General features: G+C 40.2%; 1 protein-coding gene across 1 annotated transcript in view; it reads right to left on the bottom strand.

The window, feature by feature from the left end:
• DCDC1 (doublecortin domain containing 1) overlaps positions 1-26,149 on the bottom strand; it is a 368,535-nt gene that overhangs the window by 261,088 nt on the left and 81,298 nt on the right. The window contains exon 10 of the mRNA XM_042459567.1: positions 15,198-15,364. Within this exon, the coding sequence (XP_042315501.1) occupies positions 15,198-15,364 (167 nt within the window). The remainder of the gene's footprint in view (positions 1-15,197; positions 15,365-26,149) is intronic.

Here is a 26,149-nt window from a genome sequence, read left to right as displayed (position 1 = left end):
TGGCAAGGGATGGGTTGCATCTCTTGCCAGTTGGCAAAAACATTTTTGCCAATAGTCTCAAAAATTTGATCAGGAGGGCTTTAAACTGAGTTATGTGAGGGAGGGAGACAGTATTCAGGAAGGCAAAAGGGCTGGAGAAAATAGTCAAACTGTCATAGAGGGAACAAGACAAACAGTGCAAAGACCCAAAAGTGGGAGGCAAAAGAACTTGCACAGGCAGCAAGTCAAGGGGACACATAGTCTTCGATGTCTCTACACTTATGCACAGAGCATGGGAAATAAGCAAGATAAACTTGAACTCCTAGCACAACAAAGCAAATATGATATACTGTAATAGGCATCACTCATGATTGGAATGTAGAAATAGAGGGGTATAACCTTTTTAAGAGAAACAGGCCAAACAGTAAAGGAGGAGGAATAGCCTTATATGTCAAGGACATTTACACCAGTGAGGAGATCCAGGATATCAATTCTGGAAGCCAGGTAGAGAGCATCTGGATAAAAATTAAAGGGGAGGGGAACAACAGGGATGTTATTGTGGGAGTCTACTACAGACCCCCAAGCAGACTGAGGAACTGGATGATATCTTTCTAGAACAGATGACCACACAGTCAGAAAAGAGAGATGGGCGACTTCAACTACCCTGATATTTGCTGGAAGTCAAACTCAGCAAAATCCTCAAGGTCTTGCACATTCCTCACTTGCCTGGAAGACTATTTCATGGTCCAAAAGGTGGAAGAGGCAACAAGGGGGTCAGCTATTTTGGATCTGATCATAACCAACAGGTATGACCTAGTTAATGGAGTACAAGTGGTGGGATCTTTAGGTGGGAGTGATCATATACTCCTGGAATTTGTTATACAATGGAAACGAGAAGCCAGGCATAATCAGACACGTATTCTAGACTTTAGGAAAGCTAATTTTGGTAAACTTAGAGAAATAATGGGGGTGATCCCATGGTCAGGAATACTAAAAGAGAAGGGAGTTCAAGATGGATGGGAGTTTCTTAAAGGGAGATACTGGAGGCACAATTTCAAACAGTTCCAATGAGGAAGAAAAATGGGAGATGTCTCAAGAAACCAGGATGGATGACTAAGGAACTTTCAACTGAGCTAAGTTTTAAATGGAGCATGTATAAGAAATGGAAAAAGGGGGAAATCATGAAAAAGGAATTCAAAGAAATAGCAGGCATGTGTAGGGGTAAAGTCAGAAAAGCTAAAGCACAGAATGAACTCAGACATGCTAGAGAGGTTAAGAACAACAAAAAGGGCTTTTTGTATATATCCGCTGCAAAAGGAAGAAGAAGGAAACGGTAGGGCCACTGCATGGAGAAGATGGCAAAATGCTAACAGGGGACAGAGAAAAGGCAGAATTACTCAACACCTTCTTTGCTTCAGTCTTCTCAGAAAAGGCAACGAGGGCAAAATAGGGGAATTTCAGCACAGAATAAGCAAGGAATATCTGGTTAATCTAAATGAATATAAGTCTCCAGGACCAGACAAACTACATCCAAGGATATTAAAACAACTGCCTAATGTAATATCGGAGCCATTGGCAATAATCTTTGAGAACTCCTGGAGAACAGGAGATGTCCCAGCAGACTGGAGGAGGGCAAACGTTGTCCCCATCTTCAAAAAGGGGGGAAAGGAGGATCCCAACAATTATCGTCCAGTTAGTCTGACATCAATACCAGAAAATATTCTAGAACAGATCATTAAACTGAGAGTCTGTGAACATCTAGAAGGCAATAACATAATCCCAAAAAGTCAACATGGGTTTCAGAGAAACAAATCATGCCAGACAAACCTAATCTCTCTCTCTCTCTCTCTCTCTCTCTTGATAAAATTACCAGTTTGTTAGATGAAGGGAATGCTGTGGATATAGTATATCTTGATTTCAGTAAGGCTTTTGACAGGGTTCCCCATGACATTCTTGCAAACAAGCTTGTAAAATGTGGGCTAGACAAGGTAACTGTTACATGGATTTGTAATTGGTTGACTGGCCAAACCCAAGGGGTGCTCAACAATGGCTCCTTTTCATCCTGGAGAGAAGTGACCAGAGATGTGTGAAAGGGATCTAGGAGTCCAAGTAGACCACTAATTGAACATGAGTCAACAGTGTGATGCGGCAGCTAAAAAGGCCAATGCGATTTTAGGCTGCATCAATAGAAATATAATGTCTAGATCAAGTGCCACTCTATTCACCTGGAATACTGTGTCCAGTTCTGGGCACCACAATTCAAAAAAGATGTTGAGAAACTGGAGCGTGTCCAAAGGAGGGCAACTAAAATGGTGAAGGGTCTGGAAACCATGCCCTATGAGGAACGACTTAGGGAGCTGGGGATGTTTAGTCTGGAGAACAGAAGGTTAAGAGGTGATATGATAGCCCTGTTCATATACTTGAAGGGATGTCATATTGAGGAGGGAGTAAGCTTGTTTTCTGCTCCTCCGGAAACTAGGATCTGGAGCAATGGATGCAAACTACAGGAAAAGAGATTCCACCTCAACATTAGGAGGAACTTCCTGACAGTAAGGGCTGTTCGACAGTAAACAAACTCCCTTGGAGTGTAGTGGAGTCTCCTTCCTTGGAGGTCTTTAAACAGAGGCTGGATGGCCATCTGTCGGGGATGCTTTGATTGAGATTCCCTGCATGACAGGAGGTTGGACTGGATGGCCCTTGCGGTCTCTTCAAACTCTATGATTCTATTCAGCAGTACAATATGCTGTGTTGGAGTGTGGTGAAAGTCTCCTTCTTTGCTGGATGGCCTGAGTGCATGGGGTGGATTATATGGAAGAAGGTGACCCCTTAGATAAGTTGGGCCCAAGCCATGTGGGGCTTTAAAGGTGGTAACTAACACCTTGTACTGTACAGTGGTGCCTCGGGTTACGAAATTAATTCGTTCCGCCGCCGCTTTCGTAACCCGAAAAGCATTCGCAAGCCGAAATGCCATAGGCGCTAATGGGGAAAAGCCGCGATTTCGTGCGAAAAAGCCGAAAAAAGCACCAAAAATTTTTTCGTAACCCGAAAAAACATTCGTAACCCGGAACAATTATTTCCTATGGGATTTTTTCGTATCCCGGAAATTTCGTAACCTGGGTATTTCGTATCCCGGGGTACCACTGTACCTGGAAACTAATAGGCAGCCAGTGGAGTGACTTTAATACTGGTGTTATGTGGTCACTCCTAGTTGTTCCGGTTAATTAGTAAAAGAACAGAAAAAAAATGTTGGGATTCCCAATTGGTATGAGACCAGAATTGTATTTATTGAATATGATAAATTTTAGAGATAGAAGAGGAATAAAATATAAAAAGTTGATATCTTATTTAGTTACGGTTAGTGCTAGCAAGCAAATGGGAAACCAATGAAATTCCAACCTGTATGGAGTGGTGAGAGAAAGTGATGGAAATGGCTCAATTAGATAGAATAACGAGTTTAGTGAGAAGAGAACAAACAAAAAATTGTATAGGTAAGTGGAAACCATTTATAGACTATATTAAAAAAACTGAAAGGAGACATTAGTGTTAGTGGGTTTTATAGTAAGGTAAGTTAAGAGTCACTATTATGATTAATAGGTAAGGTAAGGTAAGGTAAAATTTTATTTATATACCGCCTTTCTAGGACCAAGGCGGTTTCCAACATACAATGACAATATAACAATATATCAATACAAACAATATAAAATCACAAAAAACATAGCATTAAAACCTTATACAATAAGACAATAAAACCTACCACTCATGCCAGCTAACATGCTGACGAAGGGGGCGAGGAGAGAATACTTCAGGGGTCAGAGAGTCAGGGGTAGGCCTGCTCAAATAAGAATGTTTTTAACCCCTTCCTAAACTGAGTGAGGGAGGCGGCCGAGCGGAGCTCAAAGGGCAGCGTGTTCCAGAGGCTGGGGGCCGAGATGGAAAAAGCCCTCCTAGTAGTCACAACTAATCTGGCCCCTGGAACCCTTACTAATTGCTGCCCAGTTGATCTGAGTGTGCGGGGCGGATTGTACGGAGAGAGGCGGTCCTCTAAGTACCCTGGGCCCAAGCCATTTAGGGCTTTATAGGTGACAACCAACACCTTGTATTGCGCCCGGAAGCGAATAGGCAGCCAATGTAGGTCTTTAAGGACCGGTGTTATATGACTGGCCCTGGCTGTACCAGTGACCAGTCGTGCCACCATATTCTGCACTAATTGCAGCTTCCGGGTATGGTACAAGGGCTGCCCCATGTAGAGCGCATTGCAGAAATCCAAACGAGAGGTTACCAGAGCATGTACTACAGTTTCAAGGTCCCTCCGGCCTAGGTAGGGACGCAGTTGGCGTATCAGCCGAAGCTGATAACAGGTGCTCCTGACTGTCGCACTCACCTGAGATGTAAGGTGAAGCGACGAATCAAGGAGCACCCCCAGACTGCGTATCGAGTCCTTCACAGGAAGCGTGATCCCGTTTAGGACAGGTGGAACCACCGCCATTCCCGGACCAGGGGAACCTATCACGAGTACTTCCGTTTTCTCTGGATTCAGGCTGAGTCTGTTTTCCCTCATCCAGCCCATTACCGACTCCAGACAGGCCATGAGAGGAGAGATGCCATCCCCGGTCACTGCATCAGTCGGAGACATAGAGAAAACTATTTGGGTGTCATCAGCATACTGATAACCCCGCGCCCCATGTCTCCGGATGATCTCTCCCAGCAGTTTCATGTAAATGTTAAAGAGCATGGGAGACAGTATTAATACTGTTATTAATAGTTGTACAGTCGGCCTGCCCCATACGCAGGCTTCCCACAAGCAGACTTGAAGTCACGCGGACAGGAAACCCCACTTAGATGAATGGCGCATGCACCATGCTGCGCACAGGATTGTGCTCTATTCATCTAAATGCAGCTTGAGCATGTGCAAAACTTGCTTTATATGAGGGAGGGGGTCGGAGTGGATCCCCCATGTAAAGCAAAGGGTCCACTGTATTAAAGTGATAAGAAAAGAATGTGGGATAGTAAATTGATAAATATTTTTTACTAAAAAGAAAAATAGAAGATGAACAGAGGAGAAGTAAAAAGCTATTACGGTTAAGAAATCAATTAAAGAAAAGGCAAGAAGTCTTGTGTTGTTTTGTTTTTATTTGTTATGGGTTGCTTATATGTTTGTATTCTTTTTAAAGAGGGAGGGAGTGGGAGAAGGAAAGGAAATAGATGTTACATGATAATTTGATTTCAGGATTTTGGTTATGGGGTGTGTTGTATATATGTAAGTTTGTATGTTTAATATAATTTAAATTAATACAATTTAAAATTAAAAAAATAACTACTGATATTCAGTACTCAAGACAGTTCTTCTTTTTGCCTTTCCCTTCCTATTCTTCTTTTACATTGTAGTTTCTATGTTGCTTGGGTTCTCTCTCTCTCTCTTTTTTAAATCTTATCCTTGTCCATTCACACAAAAGTCTTCCTGTGAGCATTGTTTTGGGAGGAGAGGAGTAGATGGCAAGCAGGGGGCACCCAATGTTGACAAAAAAGATAGACTGTCAGGTGAAGATGGAATGTTCTGCCCTCTCTAACCAGCTGAAGACTCAGCATGATTGTTTTCTTACAAATAATACCTGTGGGTGTTGAAGCTGTTCAGGGAATCTGTCAAGCTTACTCTTTCACATTACCACTTTAACTCTATAAAATTTATTCTAAATCCAAGAGTCAGACGCAATAATGCCTGTAGGTGGTTGAGTAATTTAAAGGAAATATGTCAAATCCTACTTTCAAAGTCTTTAAAGGAAGAATTCTGTAATTGCTTTCAAGACTCTAAAATGCAATGATTTCTCTTCAATGTAATAAAAAAGTTTATTATTTTGGTGCCTTTTCAAAAGAATTTAAATCAAAACCAGTGGAAGTTATTATCCTTCAAAAGGGACTGATGATTATAAAGAATTCAGCTATGCTTTACAGTAAAAGGAATGCGTGGGCATTACATTTCTTTAACACTCAAATGTTCAGAAACAGAAACATGGTTCAAATTGTACATGCTATTCCTTTCAGATGATAGCTGCCATGAATTTATTAATATATACCTGTAATTCTCACTCTAGTGGAACTGTGTTTGCATGTGTAACTATTGAATATATTTGTAGAACTTTTAAAACAAAGTTTCTTCATCACACTAAAATAACTTTTGGGAAAATAGTAATTCTGACCCTAGCTATCTTACGATTCCCTGCTTCTTTCTAAGCACCTTCTTAAGCCAAAATATATTTTTCTTCTTTTCTTAATTGTTGTTGTGAGCCTTCTAGTTGTTTCTAATGTATGTGACCGTAAAATGAACTTACCATGGGATTTTATTGGCAACATTTGTTCAGAGGAGATTTGTCAATACCTTCCCCTGAGGCTGAGAGCATGTGACTTGCCCAAAACCAGTGGGTTTTCATGACCAAGCTGGGAATCAAATCCTGGTCTCCAGAGTCATAGTCCAACACTCAGGCCACTACGCCATGCTGGTTCTGTTTTTAATTAGTGATGCAATACAGTATGTTAGAAGAAACTAAATCTTTATAATCAGTTTGTTTCATTCTACCATCTCTGTACTGGTGCAGATGGAAGCATTTTCCATATCTGGGCCTCATCCCCACTACTGTTTAGACCGGATCATGATTCGGTAGGATCTGGTTTAAACAAGCATGGTTCGCACTTAATCCGAATCGCTGAAGCCATTCAGAAAGGGGGCCATGCTTTTGGCCCATTTAACCCACGTCAAAAAGACACTGGTTTTTTGTGGGTCTTTTGGGCTGAATCGATTTATTTATAAATAAACTGATTCAGCCTAAGTGGGAACCAGGTTGATTCGAATCCATCCTCTCCATCCTTGGCCTGACTTCTCCACCCCTGGCCTTCTCTATCCTTGGCCTGCCTTCTCTGCCCCTGGCCTTCTCCATCCTCAGCCTGCTTTCTCCATCCTTGGCCGGCCTGCCTTCTCCACCCCCGGCCTTCTCCATACTCGACCTGCTTTCTCCATCCTCAGCCTGCCTTCCACTCCCTACCTCCAGATCCCGGCCTGCCTTCTCCATCCTTGGCCTGCTTTCTCCGTCCCCGGCCTTCTCCCTCCCTGGAGTGGCTAGAGTACTTGAGGACAGAATCTGGAGGTAAGAGGTGGCGGAAGGCAGGCTGATGACAGAGAAAGCAGGCCAAGGATAGAGAAAGTTGGGGGCAGAGAAAGCAGGCCAAGGATGGAGAAAGCAGGCCAGGATCTGGAAGTAGAAGGCAGCAGAAGGCAGGCCTAGGACTGCATTCCTCAGTGCCTGCTCCAAATTGAAGAACTGGGGCAAACATAGTGTGAACCAGCTCACAGATCAACCGATTCATCAATTTGGAGCAAGCACTCAAATTATCCGGTAAGTGGGAATGACCCCCCTCAGGTTGCTTATGGCCTCTATGTGACATTATCCATAGAAGCGGAGTTTCTGAAAAGACTAATGCACCTGTGGTTCTATATTAGGGCCAATATTCAACATTGTCATTCTGCTTAAGGAAGCAGCTTCCATAAATATGAGTACACCAGGGACATAGCCGGGGGGGGGGGTCCATGGGGTCCAGACCCCCCCTTCCATTATATACAATGAATGGTGTGTGCCGCTGCACTACCGCACCCAAGCCCCATTGTAATGGTGACACTTAGTCTGGACCCCTCCTTCCCAAAACCCTAGCTACATCCCTGAGTACACCCTAAAACCTGCTCCAGAAAATTGGGAAATCTGGCTTTCAGCAGCAGAAAGCCTTCCAGTGTAGAAGAGTGAGGGATGAATACGCTACTGTACCAAACTGAATTTATGTCTAGATGCTTAACATGTAATCCCAACTGAAATAAAGTGGAGATGAGGAAAGGCCTACAAAATGTAAAGGCTGTTACAATTACAGTCGGCCCTCCATACCCATTCACATCTTGAAAATGTTAAAAACCAAAACCCAAAAGCAAACTGATTTTTGCCATTTTTTTATAAGGGGCACCATTTTACATAGTGAGGGTTCAGCATCCACGTACTTTGGTATCCATGGGGAGTCTTGGAACCAAAACTTAGCACATACCGAAGGCCACCTGTGGTCCAAAACACTGCAGAAATAATCTGGTTTGAGACCTCTTTAACTTCCCTGGCTCAATACTAGGGAATTCTGGGAACTACAGTTTTGTGAGACATTTAGCCTACTCTGTCAGAGAGCCCTGGTGCCACCACAAACTACAATTCCCAAAATTCCCTAGTACTGAGCCAGAGCAGTTAAAGAGGTCTCAAATGAGATTATTTCTGCAGTGTGTTTTGGACCTATAATTAATTATACATTTGATTTATCCACACATGATCATATTTCAAAGATCAAACTAATAAACTCAAGTTTGGATTACAATAGTTAAGAATTTTCCATAATATACTATGGTGACGTAACCTTTTAAACCAAAGAAAAACTGCACATTATGCTGAAAATAATTTTAGCACATAGCCAATTTATAATTTTTAAATATATATAAAAATAATATAACTTGTTTCCCTTTCACTAAAAACACAGACTGTTATCTTATCTGAGTGGGACCATTGACCCATAGAGCTCAATAAGTTCACACTGACAGTCAGTGGCTCTCTGGGTTTTCATACAGGCCTCTTATCCAACCCTACCTAGAGACAACAGGAGAAATACCACTAAAAGGTTGTTTGGTCATCACTGGAATTATCTTCGTTATATTATATCAGTTTCCAAAAGGATTGCTTAGGTTCTTGCAAGAAAAACATTAAAGAGTCCTGCTTCAATGTGAAGTCGAAAGCTTTCATGGCCGGCATCCATAGTTTTTTGTGGGTTTTTTGGGCTATGTGGCCATGTTCTAGAAGAGTTTCTTCCTGACGTTTTGCCAGCATGCCAGCCACAGATGCTGGAGAAATGTCAGGAAGAAACTCTTCTAGAACATGGCCACATTGCCCGAAAAACCCACAAAAAACTATAGTCCTGCTTCACCTGAAAGACTAATAAATTTATTGTACATTAAGCTTCTGTAAAATACAGCCCACTTCAACAGATCATACTGTGAAGATTTTCCAACTGACAGTTGTAAGACTATCACTTAGTGGATAAATAAAATCATTATATCTTATACTCTCATCACAGCATGTGACAGTGAAAATACCTTCATAGTAGAAACTAATTTCAAGTATTAAAATGAGGGCTGGAAAATATATACAGCACATTATTCAAAGAGGGCATGTCTAATTTTCCAATGACCTAGACTATTTTTGTTTCACATATATGTGCAGAATCAACAAGAAATAAACAGACTTTTCACTAACAAGGCTTACATTATTATTGATGCTTTTTTCCTCTTAGAATAATTGCCTATGCACAAACTCTAGATGGCAATATTGTACTTGCTGTGTTTCTAAGACAGTATACTACAGCTAGGCTCGATGTATCCTCTTTATCAACATTTTATGTGCCACAGATCTATAGCTTCTTATTATAAGTGTAATGAAGCAGAAGTTATTGAAGCATTTTATTGATTGCTCAGATCACAAGTTTACTGTCATACTGAATTGGCACCTTAGTCGCTGAAGCAAACTGCTGACACCTTTTTTAAAAAGTGACAACTACATCTATTTCATGACCAGAAATCCATTTTCATCTCTATCAAGACAAGAATGCAATTTTCACTTCATTTAACTGATGTTAGGCCTGCTCAAGGCATGGCACTTTGGAAAAGACACAAGTTTAAGGTTCTTAAAATACTTCTAGTAACTAGAATGGAGCTTGGTTGCATGAAAATGTTTAGGCATTGTTCCCATCATACAGGAACTCAACATGCTAAAAAACACTTATTGAAATATATCAATACAATGAATTTCAGAATTAGAAAAACAGAATTTTAAGATATTTCAATAAGAGAATTTCATGTTAAATTACAGGTCTGATATGTAATCTGGCTGTTCAACAACAAAAAAAGTTGTTTCAGTAGATTATTGTATGAAACTCCTGCTAGGTCACTGCATATAACCCAAGGACTGTTGTTGCTATCTCCATACTGCTGTTTTGTACAGAAAGGTTACAACATTCACCTACTCTTCAATATTTAACATGTTTAAATCATGGCATATGTCTTTCCTCAAAAGTGTAAAGCATTAATTTCTGTAATCAACTGGAAAAATTGGAATGTCTTGCTATAATTTTTAATAAATAATTATCTTTATTGCTTAAGTTCTAAACTTTTTTTCAAGTAATAATTTACCACATACGACTTCCCCATCAGTGTAAACTTTTATGAATATTAAAAGATGCATTAAGTTCAATATTAAAGATGTATTAATTTTAATAGGTTGGACTTCAATGGAGCACAACTATTAGGAAAGAATGTTTTTTTTAAAACTAAAGATCCACAACAATGAAAACTATAACTATTCATAATGCATAACAATACAATATGGTATTTACTATAGTACATACTGATAGATTCAGTAAGATAATTATTATGCAAAGCTGACATCAAGGATAGCCAATGTAGTAATCAGACTATCAGACTACAGACACTCTGAGGTTATAAAATGAGAAAAGCTGTGAAGAGCATTTGGTATCTGTATCTATCCAACATTATCAGAGGAAGTATTAAGTGCAGAAATTGTAAATCAAAGGGCAATAATATGTCAAATAATGTAAAAATTACATCTAGGAAAATAATTTGCATGCAAATTAAAATAGTAGTATTAATACGCCTTTAATGCTTGCTCTGTAATGAATAGTACCGACTACAGTGAAGCCACTACTCTGTGCATAAATTACAAAGATTAAAAAAATGTTATTTGATGTTTTCATTTTTTAAAAGAGGATATTATTTATTTATTTATTTTGAAATAGCAGATTCATTCTTTGAAAAGCACTGGAATGTATTAATGAACACAAAGTAACATTTCTCTCTGCTCCATAGAATTTTTTTCTTAACTACTTTGTCTACATGTAAAAGATATTTTTAAAATGTTTACAAAAGTTTTATAACAAATTTATAAGTGTCTTATGATGGATGTGGACTTCAGGGTGGCTTTGAAAAAGTTTGAAAAATTGGGTAGGCTGGAAATTCTGCACCTTTCCCCCGCCTCCAGCAAACAACCAGTTTTACTTTGATTTCAGAACAGTAGCCATTTTTATCTCAAAGAAAGAAAGATCCAAAATGGCAATATCTTTTACTGGATCTGCCATTTACCCTTTGTGTCACCTTACTCATGTTGTGTGTCTCATTGATCTCAGTGACAGACAGAACTAATTATTTACTGTGTAATTCTAAAAGAGAAAAATGGTTACGAATCATTAATATCATTTAAAAAGGTATTTCAGTCATCTCTTTGGCCTCTGTTTAGCTGTTCTGTGGTTGTGAATGACAGCTTCCCTGCTTGAAGCACAGGGAATGCACAGCCTTCCTCATTCACTGACAGTACCATGGCCTTTTCACACGTTCCTTCCACAGCAGTGTTTGTCCCCAAACACTGGGGCTCAGCACAATGGCATTCCTGTTCAACACCCCCACCAACAGCACAACTACATATCAAGAATGCTAATGAGACAGGACAGCCCCTTCACTTGAAGTGTTAACTGCACTTCATGCTTGCATGTTTATGCTATTTCCACACTTACTAATGAATTTTAATACTCCTGACATAGCCTTGAATAATTTTATTGTGCAGGAATCCCTGTCTACAGAAAATAAATTTAAATACATGGTGTCAAAGCATATTAACTATTTTATAACATTTGTGGTTACATATAGAAAATAACATGCAAGTTCTTGCAGCTAATCAAAATGAGGTACACAAATAAAGAAAAACACAACTTTAAATACATGTCTGTTTTTATAGCTCAGAACATCATATACAAATTCTCATTTACAGATCTCAAATTATCAGGAGTCATTTTTTAAGGGAAAAAATCTATTTCTATCACAATCAAATTCTCAAGGAATATTTCTGGAGCACAGTTACTGAAATGCAAAACAGTACTACAGTAACAGTGTTTTAAAGAAAGGAAAAAAGCAGGTCAACTGTTTTCAGTTGTCGCCAAAGAGTCTTAAGAATCATATGATTAATTTTCTACTTCCTTCAGACTATTCTACAGGCTTATAGGAAAAAAAACAATGGAAGATAATTAAAACTCTTTATGCAATGGGCATGGGGCAGTGATTGGTTTATATGTGAACTGAATATTTTGACTTCACTCAAATCCCTGCACCCAAAAAGGCAAGATTCAACATGCTGCTAGCACACACCCTGGCAGGTAAACTATAGGCCTAGGGGAAACACTGCGAACTGTTGCAATTGTACTCTGGGTGAAAATTAAGGCAAAATTTCAGTGGAATTGCTTTATGATCTGAGGTTGGCACCATAATACATTCCTGGGAACATTTTGTCTTCAGTCACATACCACATCCCAGTTTTAGCCAAGTCAAGTTAAATGTAGTCTTCAGCATTTTAAAGCTTTGTTTTGCTTTTAATGAAATTAGGGAAAACAGAAGAGGAGTAGAGCCAAGTGAAGCTTTAGATTGAGAAACAGTCCATGAATGTCTTGCTCTGAGAACATCTCACCAGCTGTGCATCAGAAAGCTTCTTTTTCAAAACAGTATGTGTTGGCAAAAGAACAGCAACTGAAGCCTTTTGACCTAACATGCTCATTTAGCAAAGGTGAGGAAAACAAAGAGTGCAAGTGCTGATGAGGCACCCATGTCAGTGCAGCCACATTCTTCTCCAGGAGGATTGATTGTTCTGAAGAACTAGAAAAGCTTCTGGCAAGAACAGAATAGTATTACAGGAAAGCCTAAGAGCTCTACAGCATGCCTGGTCTGGTTGCTTTTGCTGATGCAGAAAGCTGTGCAGTGGGGCATACCTGCAGATTACACCCATGGTTAACCAGGTAATGTTGACAGCCTTTGATCCAAACATGCCTGTGTATACCTGAAGAAGTGGATTGATATCAATGGAACCTCATGCTAGAGTAAACCAGTTAGTCTCAAAGGAGCTACTGGATTGCTTTATGCCTTTTTATGCTGAAACAAGCTAACATGAGCTCTTTGAGAACATGCTTGTGCACTGCTCATTTTCTCTTCCAGTAATACTCGCTTACACACATTAAACATTGCTGTAAATGGTTCCCTGATCTTCAACAAGAACTTTAACAAGAACCAGCTGACGCAGGCATCTAAGAAAAGATATATTGTGTATAGACTATTGCATACTCACTTTTTGTCACTTTTTTTTTTACCTTAGTGGCTTATATTTCAGAATATATTAAGAAAAGTGAATTTAAGTTTGTCAAATACTTAAAATTCTAGTTTTAAAATCATTTGGAACATTAGAAGGGCCACATTTACTAAATATGGATGTCACTGCTATGCATACCTATTGTACTATTTAAGTTTATGTTAGAAATGATTACACAACAAGCATATTTCTTAATCCATATATTATATTATATTATATTATTGATATTATATGTGGCAACTTATTCAGGACCATTAATACTACTTTTCAGGACCCTTATTACTACTTTTATATCATAGTTGTAAAAAAAAAGCATCATCATCACTGTTTTGGTATGCAAAGATATCTCAGAATCATTTGCAAGCCTTCACTGTTGCTATTACTAGCTGATGACTCCAAAACTGAACTGCTAAGGAAAACTGAACTAATGTGTTTCCCTCTTGAAAATATGTTGCTCTTTCTAACTTCAAATATATTTGCATTTTGAAATGCTCTCCATATTGTTTTCAATATAAATGTTGTCCATTCTTTCCATTTATCATACTGTATACTAGTGCTTCACTATCTCAAAAAAAAAAATCTGAAAATGGACAATGTGCTATAGAAGGATGTTAATGGGCCTTTATAAATAATAAATACAGTACTCAAAAACACTAGCAGAGATTGTTGATCCAAAGTTATTATTATTGATAAACAGTGAGTTACACTAGAAATAATTGTCATCATACAGAGTTCCAACTTTGAGAGGAAAATACTTTGTTATGTTTTGTATCAGAACTGTCTTATAGGCAAAATATGCACTTTAAAATAGAGGTTCTGTATGAGTTTCTCTCCCCCCCCCCTTCAAAGTGACACTGGGCCAAGCATTTCTTGAAGCATCTCCCTCTTGTCTTGTCTTGTATTATCGGATTATATATTCTTGCTTATTTATTATGCATTATTATTTGCTCAGGGCCAAAACAGTTTATTCCAAAGTAAATGCTTATTTCTCTTTATACACCTGTCAGCAGGAGGAGCTGTATAAACAGCATGACTGCCACACACTTTTTCCAGCCCTCCCTGCTCAGCCCAACTCTTAGGAAGGCTGAGTGCAAGATGAATTCATCTTTCAGTCCATGGCCTGAGATCACTGGTAAAGATCATTTTATGGTGCAATATTCATTTTTGATCTCATGTTCACATATTTTCTAATTACAAAAGGGATGCTCTTGGAAAAAGTATGATAATGAAAACAATTTGAAGAAGACATGCATATTTTGCTTCAGTTCAAGTCAACTGCACCGATATTGCATTCAAGCACATATCAAACTGTTAAGAAAAATACAGTCATGCACTGCAGACAAAAATGCAAAATAGCTACATGGTTAGCTGCCATATACAAAAAGCCATCAAAATAAAATGCTCTTAACTGTGTATGGAATTAAACATATTTTAAATATGGGTAACAACGTAACAACTTTCTGATATGTGCCTTGTAAATTATTGACAACTTCTCATCACAGTAAAACAAATAAAAAGAAAAATGTTGTTTGGTTATGTTTACATATTTTATATAAATGTCTTATCTATAGTTTTAGTCTAGCTCTTCTTGTACTGATGAAAAAGGGAGAAAGAACAAATTATGAAAATTGATACATGATCCTATTTAAAAAAAAGTCTCTCTGTGTGTGTATATTTCCCACAGAAATAATGCCTCTGCTAAGCACAGTGTTCAGCAAGGAAAAAAAGATTAGACATATAACACCCCACAGTGAAAGACATACACAATTAGCTCCATTATTGTTGGCATTAAGATTATAGGAGAAACATTTCAACTACCTATCGAGTATAAGAACTCATGCAATATGTCATACTTCCTTACGACACAGTGCCAATCACAGCTTTTTTTTTTTTTACAACTGGTACATTTAATAGCAAAGGGGGGAAAGTAGTCTTTAAAGACTTGGGATTACTCACCTGTTCACAGTAGTTTCTTGCAGACTTTAATCGCTGGTGCAAGGCCAAAAGTACTCCTTGGATGTACATCTTTGCTCCAGAGGGGCTGAAACCTTCTCCCTTAGAGACCCAAAGAGGTCCCCGCAAAGGTGTGATGGAATTTTGCAGGCATTTATCAAGCACAGGAACTATACAAGGGTAAAGAAAAGGAGAGAATAAAGGAGACATTGTTTTGACCCAGCTGAAACACAGTCTGAAATGCATCCCCAAACTCAGAAATCTCAACATCTATTATTTATATCTGACCTGGGTTAAGTCTTAGAAAAACAGATCCTGCATTTCTAGTGGCCACCATGAAGGATATATTTATATTGAGACCCCCACCACCCCATGTAAGACTCATAAGCCTTGTGAGCACACCTGAATAGTTTTGAAGTGTGTCTAACTAGCTGCACAGAGTGTCATGGTGTGCACTGATTGCCTTATCTTCTCATTTATCACAGATGAGTTGGAACCAACCTTGCTGAAATCTACTGGCATTGTCCTGATAAAATTGCAAGATCCTTGTTGCTTCACTGCATAGTTTCCTGTCAAGGAGTGTATATATTTTCAGATCAAACATTTTACACATCTGATAATGGTTAAAATATAGTAAGCAGTTTTAAAAGGAAATGTTACCATGACCCACTTGTGTTATAAAAGAACTGATTCTCCAGAAAGAGAAGAAACTGCTTGTTTTTTATGTGGAGGGGGGAAATGCATATATGAGAACATGTACAGAATACGTAAAATAATACCAGTTTCATCTTTTATAATCACCCCTCCTCCAGAAGTTGAAAACCAAGACATACTTGTAAATGAATGGCAAGCACTTAAAATATACTTACATTTTGAAATTACAGCTTCTTCTGTTAAGAGGACAACTCATACATGAATTGCACAGTACAAAGCAGTCATTCACTGCCATCAATAAAGCCTGAAATCAGAATCTACATCTTTTTTGTTTTTCATCATGACAAACAGATGCTAGTAGAGAATTACTTTCAGGACAGGAACAGGATCACTTTATTTACTATGTGCTGATAATTTACTTCTACTTTAGGGAGAGAAATTGAGCTTTTGTCCAGAATCCAGAGCCAGGCAGCATTAACTGTGTTGTGTGCCTTCAGGTTGTTTCCAACTTATGGTGACCCTAAGGGAAACCTAGCATGGGATTTTCTTGGCAAGATTTGTTCGGGGTGGGGTGGGGGGGTTGTCAGTGCCTGAGAGAGTGTGACTTGTCCAAGGTCATCCAGTGGGTTTCCGTGGCAGAACAGAGATTCAATCCATAGTCTCCAGAGTCACTTTCAAACAAACAAGCAAACAGGTTCATTTATATATCACTTCATACCGAACTAGCAGTGTCTAAGCGGTTTACAGTGTGTAAGCTAATTGCCCCCAACAATCTGGGTACTCATATTAGCGAACTCAGAAGGATGCAAGCCTGAGTCAAGCTTGAGCCCTCTTGCTGGTATTGAACTCGCAACCTTATGGTTTTGTGTAAGTGGCTGCAGTACAGGCATTTAACCACTGCGCCACCAGGGCTCCTAATGCTCCAATGCCCAAACACTACATCACACTAGTTCATTTCTACACTGCAGAATTAATGCAGTTCGACACTGCCATGCCTTAATGCTGTTTTGGGATTTATTGGCCCTGTCCAGATGGGCCATGTTGTACGTACTCCGTACGTACTAGGGTTGCCTAGGGGCGTCTCTTTTAGACGCCCGCAACCCTAGTGCGTATGGAGTACGTACAAAATGGTGGTGCCTTGTTCACATGGGCGCCGACATTTTGACATAACAGCCGCATCACATCCAAACGGCGCGGCATGGCGTTATGTCTTGGTGCCGCTGAAGGGCGCTTGTGGCGCCCTTTCAGTGGCACCAGAAGGAGCTCCGTTTTGGAGCTCCTTCTGCTGAGCATATCGCTGGTGCGGCCTTTAAACAGCCACACCAGCAATACAGAGAGAATGGGGCCGAGTGGCCCCTTTCTCTCTCTCCCCGCTGCTGTTGGGGTGTCTTTGGGGCATGAAGCCCCAAGGACACTCCTTTCCAGGCCGTGGGGAAGCGGCCTTTTGCCGCTTCCCCAAGGCCAGGAAAAGCAGCAGATCGGGGCCTCTGGGGCTGCCGCTGTGGCAGCTTAGGCCCCAATCCGTCGGGGAAAGGGGCGGATGCAGGCCACCCCAAAGGGGAGGTCTGTACACCGCCATTGTTTCTCTGGTATGTGCTCCTCTGCACCTACTGAGTCTTTACTCTTCACCTCAAGTACCAAAATCTTCTTCTCTGACACATCCAAGGAGAGAAAATTTCAACCAAAGAATGCAGGCATCCCTATGAAGAGACTAATTGGGTTAATGTTTATTTTTTTTCAAAAGAGAAGTGTGTGTGTATGTGTGCGCACGCGCACACAAACATTAGAAAAAAAGATTTAGAGAGAACTCTTAACTGTGTGAGGAGTGAGATTGTAGTTTCTTGGTGGTAAGTGAAAAGATACTCTTCATAAGCTCAGATTCACACTGTTCCTTAATTTTAAGGCCTGAATCTTATTGTTATTCCTACTGGCATAGATCTATTGAATCAATATAACTGAAGTAACTGTTGACTAGCAAGGATACCATTGACTTAATGTCAGTCAATCTTTTCTTATTTTTCATTAGAAGCCATTACAAGCCACATAGGAACACATATCCTCCAACAACAAAATATATAGAAATATAAGATTAACTGTTGCCATGCACAATCCACCACAATAACATTCAGAGTGACAGCACAACTCCTTTTGCATTCTTGGCAAACAAAACTTTTTTGTCTGGCATATGGGACACAACCATTGATTTAGTGGATCTAGCTAGCTGGGACTAATAACAGGACTTATTCTGAAGTTTATGGAGAAGGCTGCCTTGGCTCAGTGTTGAGGTCAAATTATTCTACAATATTCTCAGAAACATTCTAATTTTTATTTTAAGATTCACTGGCTGAACTTTAAGTTTGTTGCTGTTGTGTGCCAGTAAGTCGTTTTTGACTTATGGTGACCCACAAGCAAACTTATCATGGGGTTTTGTTGGCAAGTTTTGCCATTACCTTCCCCTGAGGCTGAGAGAATGTGACCTGCCCAAGGTCACCCAGTACGTTTCATGGCCAAGCTGGGAACTGAACCCTGGTCTCCAGAGGCCAATGCTCAAAACACTACACCATACTGGCTCCAAGTAGTTGCTCATTATGGTAAATATTTTCTAAATTGCATAATCCATTACACGCATAGCATTGTGGCAATTCTAAGCCAACCTTTTCAGAACACATTTCACTTTTAGCACCAAGTCTGCTCCTTGTGCTCTTAGTTTTTTAGAGGCATGCATTATAACAAAGTGAGGTTCCGTATTTTCTGGCGTATAAGACTACTTTTTAACCCAGGAAAATCTTCTCAGAATTCACGGGTCGTCTTATATTCCGGGTGTCATCTTATAGGGCTGGTGCTGAAACTTCCAAGCTGAACTGGAGAATCTGCGGTTGCCGCATATGGTGGGGCAAGCTCAAAAATGGCTGTGGCCACATCCCCATTATATGCTGTGACTGTATGAAAGTAGCAAGGGCGGTGCTGTACAAGTACGGTAGAAGAAAATCCATTCACCAGGATTTGTGGAAAAGTGACTTAACACAGTCCCGATGATGAGGTGAGTGGGCGCCTCACCGGAAAGGTGTAAGTGAAGGGTGGAGCAAGCTGCAGGCATCCAGGACGCCCGGGGAATGGAAAAAAGAGCCGTGTTTGCACTACTGCTCTGATAGTCTTGGAGACAGGGAGGGCTGGACAGACAGGGAGAGCTGACCAATCCAAGCAGGCTTTGTATACAACAAGTTTTCCTGCTAAGTACCTGCATATCATAAGCATTTGAATTAAAATTACCATATTGAAATCAAATCTGATGGGTTTTTTTTAAAATTTGGTGTGTGTTGGAAGAGGGGTAGTCTTATACAGCGAGTATATCCCAAACTATATTTTACCTGAAAAAGTTGGGGTCGTCTTATACGCCCAGTCGTCTTATACGCTGGAAAATACGGTAGATGAGATAATCAATTTTATCATTAGGTGAGATAATCCATTTGCCATCACTATTGACCAGAGACCTTTCCTTGGTCCCCTACTTGCTTCTACCATCTAACTGTGCTGCATGAAACAGGCTATAGATCATTATAAACCTATGAGCAGGAAGTTTATCACTGAAAGATCTTCAAACTCAATGCTTTATTTTAGAAATGACGGAAAAGGCACGATTACACAGTGCATTGGACTGTGGGCTCATATGGCACCCCAATATGGCACCAGACCGAATTCTTTGATGCTCTCTACCAAAAAAAAAAAAATAATAAATCCTTCACAAACTGGTACTTGTGTTAACAGAAGCTTCAGGGGGAATGACAACTGTGCCACTCACAGGTAATGCTTGGGTCTATTTTACATCCCAAAGCCGTGTTTAAAAAGAAGAAGTTACCTGAAAAGGGCAAAAATGATCTCTAGACTCTCAGACATTGCCCATCTCTGGTGTAGAGGCATAAGAGAGAGGCAAGATCAGACAGATACATAAGAGAAAGTAAAATCTAGGTGTTTCTAACATTATCAGTACTCATAAATATGAAAAATATTGTTCATTTCCAGCCAAAACATCTGATGCTTTCAGTAAGACAGAATGGAACATTTTTTTAATTCTGTTACTTAGAAAAAGGGGAGGCAGCTCAGGGAAGGAACAGCTTGATCAGTCAGCTTTTAGGTGGTGAACTTGAGGTTTCTATCTGCATTCAGTCAATATCTATCCATTTCTAGACAGACTGAGGGCCAAAATATATATATATGATATTAAATGCACTAATGGGGAATTTTCATCTGAACCAAACAGCAGCTCCAAGAAAGACTTTCCTTTGGGCTGCAATAGGGGAGCAGAGGGCTAAATTCCTCTTCCCTCACCACCTAGTGAAATCTAAGTAATCTGTATCCCAAGCTCATCATATTTGCATTAAAAAAAAACCATTCTCTATGAATCTGAATTTAATGTCTTTTGTCCCTCTCTCTAAAGTATCGTAGAGATGGAGCAAGTCAAATCTGAAATGTTTAACTTCACTGATATGAATATATGCAGATCTCTACACAGCACTTAGCAACCTCTGTCGAGACTGTGTGTGTTTATGTACCTTCAAGTCATCTATTGACATATGGTGACCCCATGCATTTTTCATAGTGTTTTTCTTAGGCAAGGAATACTCTGAGGTAGCTTTGCCATATTTCCTCTGAAATATAGGCCCAGAACAGACAACCCAAATGCTCCGTGCTGGTGCCGATTTTAGCGTTAGGGACCGCGCACCAACTGCATGGTCCCTAACCCTAGCACGGTGTGGTGGCATAGTAATGGTGGTGTCCCATCCATATGGGTGCCGCCATTTTGACTTAAGCAACGTGCAGTGTCTGCACATCGCTGCACGTCACTTACATAACGAGTGCGCCATTGGCCGCCTGTTCAGCCCCATAGTTCAATGAAGCATTAAACATTTATTGAAAAAACACACATAGATTCCATTATGCATAACTGCTTACCAGTTTCAAAATTGTTATTTATGTGCAAAATATTTTGAAAGCTTGGTAGCATATTATGGGTGGCTGAACTTGTTTCCTTATTTCCAGCATGAACCTTGGAATGGAGGGCAAAAGGGCAGAGCCACCCCCACCTCCAAAATGATCATACAAAACTGGACCGCCAAGATCATAGTGTAGTTGAGCCCCATCAGGACTTATCAATCAGAAGTATACAAAAAGATCAAGAAAATGCACACACAATTTAAGACAGCTATTGAATTCTCCCAGGAATACCAAAGGCTACATGTGGTCTATACTATGCACATTTTCTTGTGAGTAAGCTACAATGAACACACATTGTGCTTGTATGAGTTTTGATCCTGAAGGATGACTAAATGATAATGGATGAGAGAATTTACCCTCCTACTGACTGTGCATACGCCTTTAATTTCTGTAATATTTAAAATTCATGTTTGCTTCTATAGTCATAGTGGTAATATGATCAATTATCATAGAAACAATTTGTCACTGGGAGAAATTCCAAACCGCCAGGGTAAGACAAAACCCCAAGGGACTCTGAAGGGTGTGGGGGATGAGAAGGAGCCTTCTGTGCCCTATGGGGCAGAAGCCCCATGGGACTCTGAGGGGTGTGTCCCATGGGACTCTGAAGGGGGGTGTCTGAGGAGGAGGAGGAGCATGAGGCATGTGAAGGGAAGGAGCAAGGGAGGGAAGAAAATGGCTACCAAGGTCTGTTTTGCAAGGGTGCTGGGGCTTGGAGCAAGTCTGCACAACATGAAGCCTTGACTACAGCCATCAACATTCTCCAAATCTTTTCCGGCTGCTCAAAATCTTTGGGCAGGTTACTTGTGACCACTGAGCCGTATGTTACGTAGGCCTGCATTAATGAAATCAAGTGGCAGGATTATATGATTGGTATGGAGCAGAAAACTATAAATAATAACATCAACACATCTTTCCATCAGATACTAAGTAAAGCATATGGACTATTTACTGTTATTAATGTAGTGTTCAATAAAAGGAAACCTTGGGGTGAAACAGACAGGGAAAATAAAGCAGCTTCCAGCTGCTTTGAAGGCGGGGCACTTATATAATGCATGGGTCCCAGATTTCCACCTGACCTTTTCCCATATCGGCTTGCCTGATCATCTTTAGGACCCAATAAGGAAGCACTTCTCTGCATCCTCTTTGGGGGAAGCAGACAGGGCTTTCTCTGTAGTTTTGTAATTTGTAAGATTAATAAATAACTTGTACAATTGTTTGATATGTTTAGATCAAAGGTGGAACTGTAACATGTGTCCGTAAAGCAGTTTAGCAACAAAGCTTGGATCTGATCACACCAGGAGTGGGAATCATGCTGCTCTTCAGATGTTGCTGACCTGCAAGACCCATGGCACATCCCTAGCCAGCATAGTCAATAGAGACAAATGCAGTAAAAAGCAATCTGAGGGCTGCATAATTCCCACTCTTCCTTTGTGTGGTTCCTATAAAGTAGACTAATAAAATATGACCCAGAGCAAAGCTTCCCTAGAACAGTGATGGCGAACCTATGGCACGTGTGCCAGAGGTGGCACTCAGAGCCCTCTCTGTGGGCACACATGCTGTCATCCTAGCATAGAGTTTGCCAGAGTTTCTTACTAGAAAGCCAGAGGGATGTGGCACTTTGCAATAAATAAGTAGGGTCTGGGTTGCAGTTTTGGCACTCGGTCTGTAAAAGGTTCACCATCACTGCCCTAGAAGCTTTCCCATAAAGTAGACTAATAAAATATGACCCATAAGTTAAACTTTTATATAATGTCCCAGTACCCACATGGCCAGAAGGAGGAAGAATTTGCCTGGATGAATACCCTTCCATACCATCTGAACTGAGGACAGCAACCCCAACATCTTCACAAAGTGCAGGCCTATTATTAACATCGTCACCTTGTTTTTCTTTCTTCTGTATGATTTTTTACACCTTTTGCCTGATGAAAAAGCCAGTGTAGCTTCAAAGGTTTACATGTATATTGTGCATTGTGGTTGGCCCAATAAAAGTATCATTATTTTGTGGATTTTAAATGTTATTGTTCTTTTATATATAGCTTTACAATTGTCGGATTATGAGCTGTAGAATTCCCTCTGGTAGGAAGTTTGCTTGGCCCATCTTCTTTCCTTTCACAAGCAGGCAAATACCTGCTTATTCAGGCAGGCCTTTGCCCTATAATTTATGTAAAAGAAAGGGATTTTGTTGGGGTTATATTTTATCTTTTTAAAATCTTTTTTATTATGCCCTGTGCAGTTGTGTCCAACTGCAGGGGACAGTGCTCAGCTCTGTTACTAAGCTGAAGAGCCAGCGTTGTCTCAGACTTCGGTGATCATGACTGCACAGAATGCAGTTACCTTCCCACCAAAGTGGTACCTATTTATCTGCTTGCACTTTTACATTCTTTCGAACTGCTAGGTTGGCAGAAGCTGGGACTGTTGATGGGAGCTCACCCATCATGCGGCACTGGGGTCTCAAACTGCCGACCTGCTGAACTTGCAATTTTGACAGAGTCAAGCATCTTAACCACTGAGCCACCACATCCCTGTTTTGACTGTACCCTGTTTTTAAATACTGTAGGCCACTTTGGATTCTGTACAGAGAAAGGCAGGGTATAAATCAAATAAACAAATAAACCAATCAATGTTCTAATTCAATCTGGCTTTAAAAAATAGTACAGCAAAAGAATATGTTTCATATAATATTCTTCAGTTGATTAGAGAGGCTAAAGGCTTAATGTCAAACACTCCAAGAAGGAGGTAAAATCTACTGAAATTAAAGGGGCCTGCTTGTAAGTAGTCAGCCCTTCACATTTGAGGTTTTGACTTTTGCAGATATGATTATTCACAGATTTGATTAATATATCATCTCTAGAAATCTCTAGGTCCTCCAGTGTAACTCTGTTGTCAAGTTCTATTATCAAATGTCATGCTGGAGGACTAAATATTACTAGAGAGAAAACTTCTCTTAAGCATTTGTAGGTCCTCCAGTGCAATTTCATGGTCAACTTCTGGCAGATCTTGACCACAGAATTGGCCCAGAAGACCTAGAGATTCCTAGACAGGTACTCTCTCAAAAAATAGTGGTTTTTTATTTGTGGTTTTTCCACTTTCGTGGGGGTCCTATGCCCCAGGGTCCACTGTAAATACAATTGACACTATCATGGGCTGAATCCCTGTAAATTAAATCTGAATATTTTTTTCTGTTATACTATTCTTATGTTATATATTATACATATGATATACTCTTCTTTTTAATAGGTAAATTAGGGCCAAAACACACAGCAGAAATAATACAGTTTGAGACCACTTCAACTGCCCTGGATCAATGCTAGGGAATTCTGGGAACTGTAGTTTTGTGAGCCATTTAGCCCTCTCTGTCAAAGAGCTCTGGTGCCACAATAAACTAAAATTCCCAGGATTCCCTAACACTGAGCCAGGGCAGTTAAAGTGGTCTCAAACTGGATTATTTCTGTTGCGGTTTTGGTCCTTAATGAAAGTAATGGAAAAGAAGACTGAGGGCTGATTTGATCACACTCTTTAAATATATCAAGGGCTGCCCCAAAGAGGATGATGTGGGCTTGTTCTCTGATGCCTCTGAGGTTAGGACTAGGTCTAAAAGTTTTAAGCTACAGAAGGGTGGATTGAACATTAGAAGTAACATTTTGACAAAAATTCTCCTTGATTAAGGGGCTGCACATACTGGATATTAAGGCCCAGCTGGGAATGGAGTCGGAGTGAGGCATCCACACGACGCATGCCCCACCTCCGCCCCCAGGCCAGTGTGATGCCACATGCCACACCACATAGAATGTGACATCACAGCGCTCCTCTGGCGGTGCATCTACATGATGCAGTGGCAAAGGAGTGCCGAAAAGCCATGCATCGGCAGCTATGGCACCCTTTCTGCGGTGCTGAAAGGAGCCACTTTTTGCAGCTCCTTTTTGCACCACGAAAATGCGAGATCGGGGCCATGGCGTGCAGTTGCCAAGGCCCCAATCCAGCACAGAGAGAGGTGTCTGAGAGCCACCCCTCAGAGGGGGTCTGTACAGTCCCTAAGTCTACCCATCTATTATGCAGTCTTCATCTGCTTCTAGTGCCTTCTACCTTACCAAGCATTGTCTTTTCTAGACAGTATGTTTTCTCATGATATGTCCAAAGTAGAACAGCCTCAATTTAATTATCTTGGCTTCTAGGGAGGGTTCAGGCTTGATTTGCTCTAAGATCTGTTTATTTGTATTTTTGGCATAGAATCATAGAGTTGGAAGAGACCTGCATAACTTCACCCCAGCACCACATGTCAAATTATTCTCTTCCTACCAGCTTTCTTCACTGTCCAGCTTTCACAACCATACATAGAAATTGGAAATACAACAGCACACAAATGCCAAAATGAAACAAAAACGTTGTTTTTTCTAGCATGATCCTAGTAGAACCTGCCGGGCGAGATCTGTCATATTACCACTTTGGAAGCCTTTAAAAAGGCTGTCAAGATGGATCTCTTCTGGCAGGCCTTTCCAGATTAGCCTTCCTAGATAAGCCTCTCCTTACCAACATCATCATCCCCATCATCCCCTCTAAGAAGACATTTTTGTGCCCAAATCTAAATGCACTTTTAGTCAATTTGTAATTGGTATATTCTTAAATTATCCTGCTGTTTAATTTCCATGGTTTTCGATTACTATTTTTATGATCGGGGGTGGGTTGGGATATGGGGTTGTTCTTTTAATTGTAATTTTTAACTGTATGCTGTTTTATTGTTATACCTGTTGTAATCTGCTTTGATTCCTTGTGAAAAAGTGGAATATAAATAAATCATATTAGCTCCCAGAGCCCTCCAATGTTTTGTCAAAATTCATGGTACCTGCTGAATAGTGCAGGCTGTAACATGGAGGAGAGAGACTGGAGAAATCATGAGAAATAAAGCAGCAGCCCTTTCTACTAAACTCACATGGCTGTGGTGGCTGACTGTAAACAGCAAAGGCTGTGGAAACTGAAATACAAAATGATATGAAATATAAAACGCAAAAGTACGTTATTACCAGCAGTCATTCATAAAATAGTTTTTAATAACTTTTTACAGTGTATATCATTTTAAAACTGTGATCTAATTTTGTTTAAGACTTTGCCACAGCTGGACACTGACTTGCAATTCTCATTAGTTTCTTTTGTGTAGTGCGTATGGGCCATGAACAGCATGATGTGAAGAAGGAACTACTGAAAGCAAATCTGATGTAGCTGTCACATCCCTTAAGGCTTTATCTTTTCCCACCCTCTGGAGATATGAACCTGATGATTTTATATGAACCTGATGCTCATATACACAATAATAG

This window comes from Sceloporus undulatus, chromosome 1 (genome assembly GCF_019175285.1).
Source record: "Sceloporus undulatus isolate JIND9_A2432 ecotype Alabama chromosome 1, SceUnd_v1.1, whole genome shotgun sequence".
Lineage (NCBI taxonomy): Eukaryota > Metazoa > Chordata > Lepidosauria > Squamata > Phrynosomatidae > Sceloporus > Sceloporus undulatus.
Note: the sequence above shows the minus strand (reverse complement) of the source record. Positions and strands in the feature narration are given on the sequence as shown.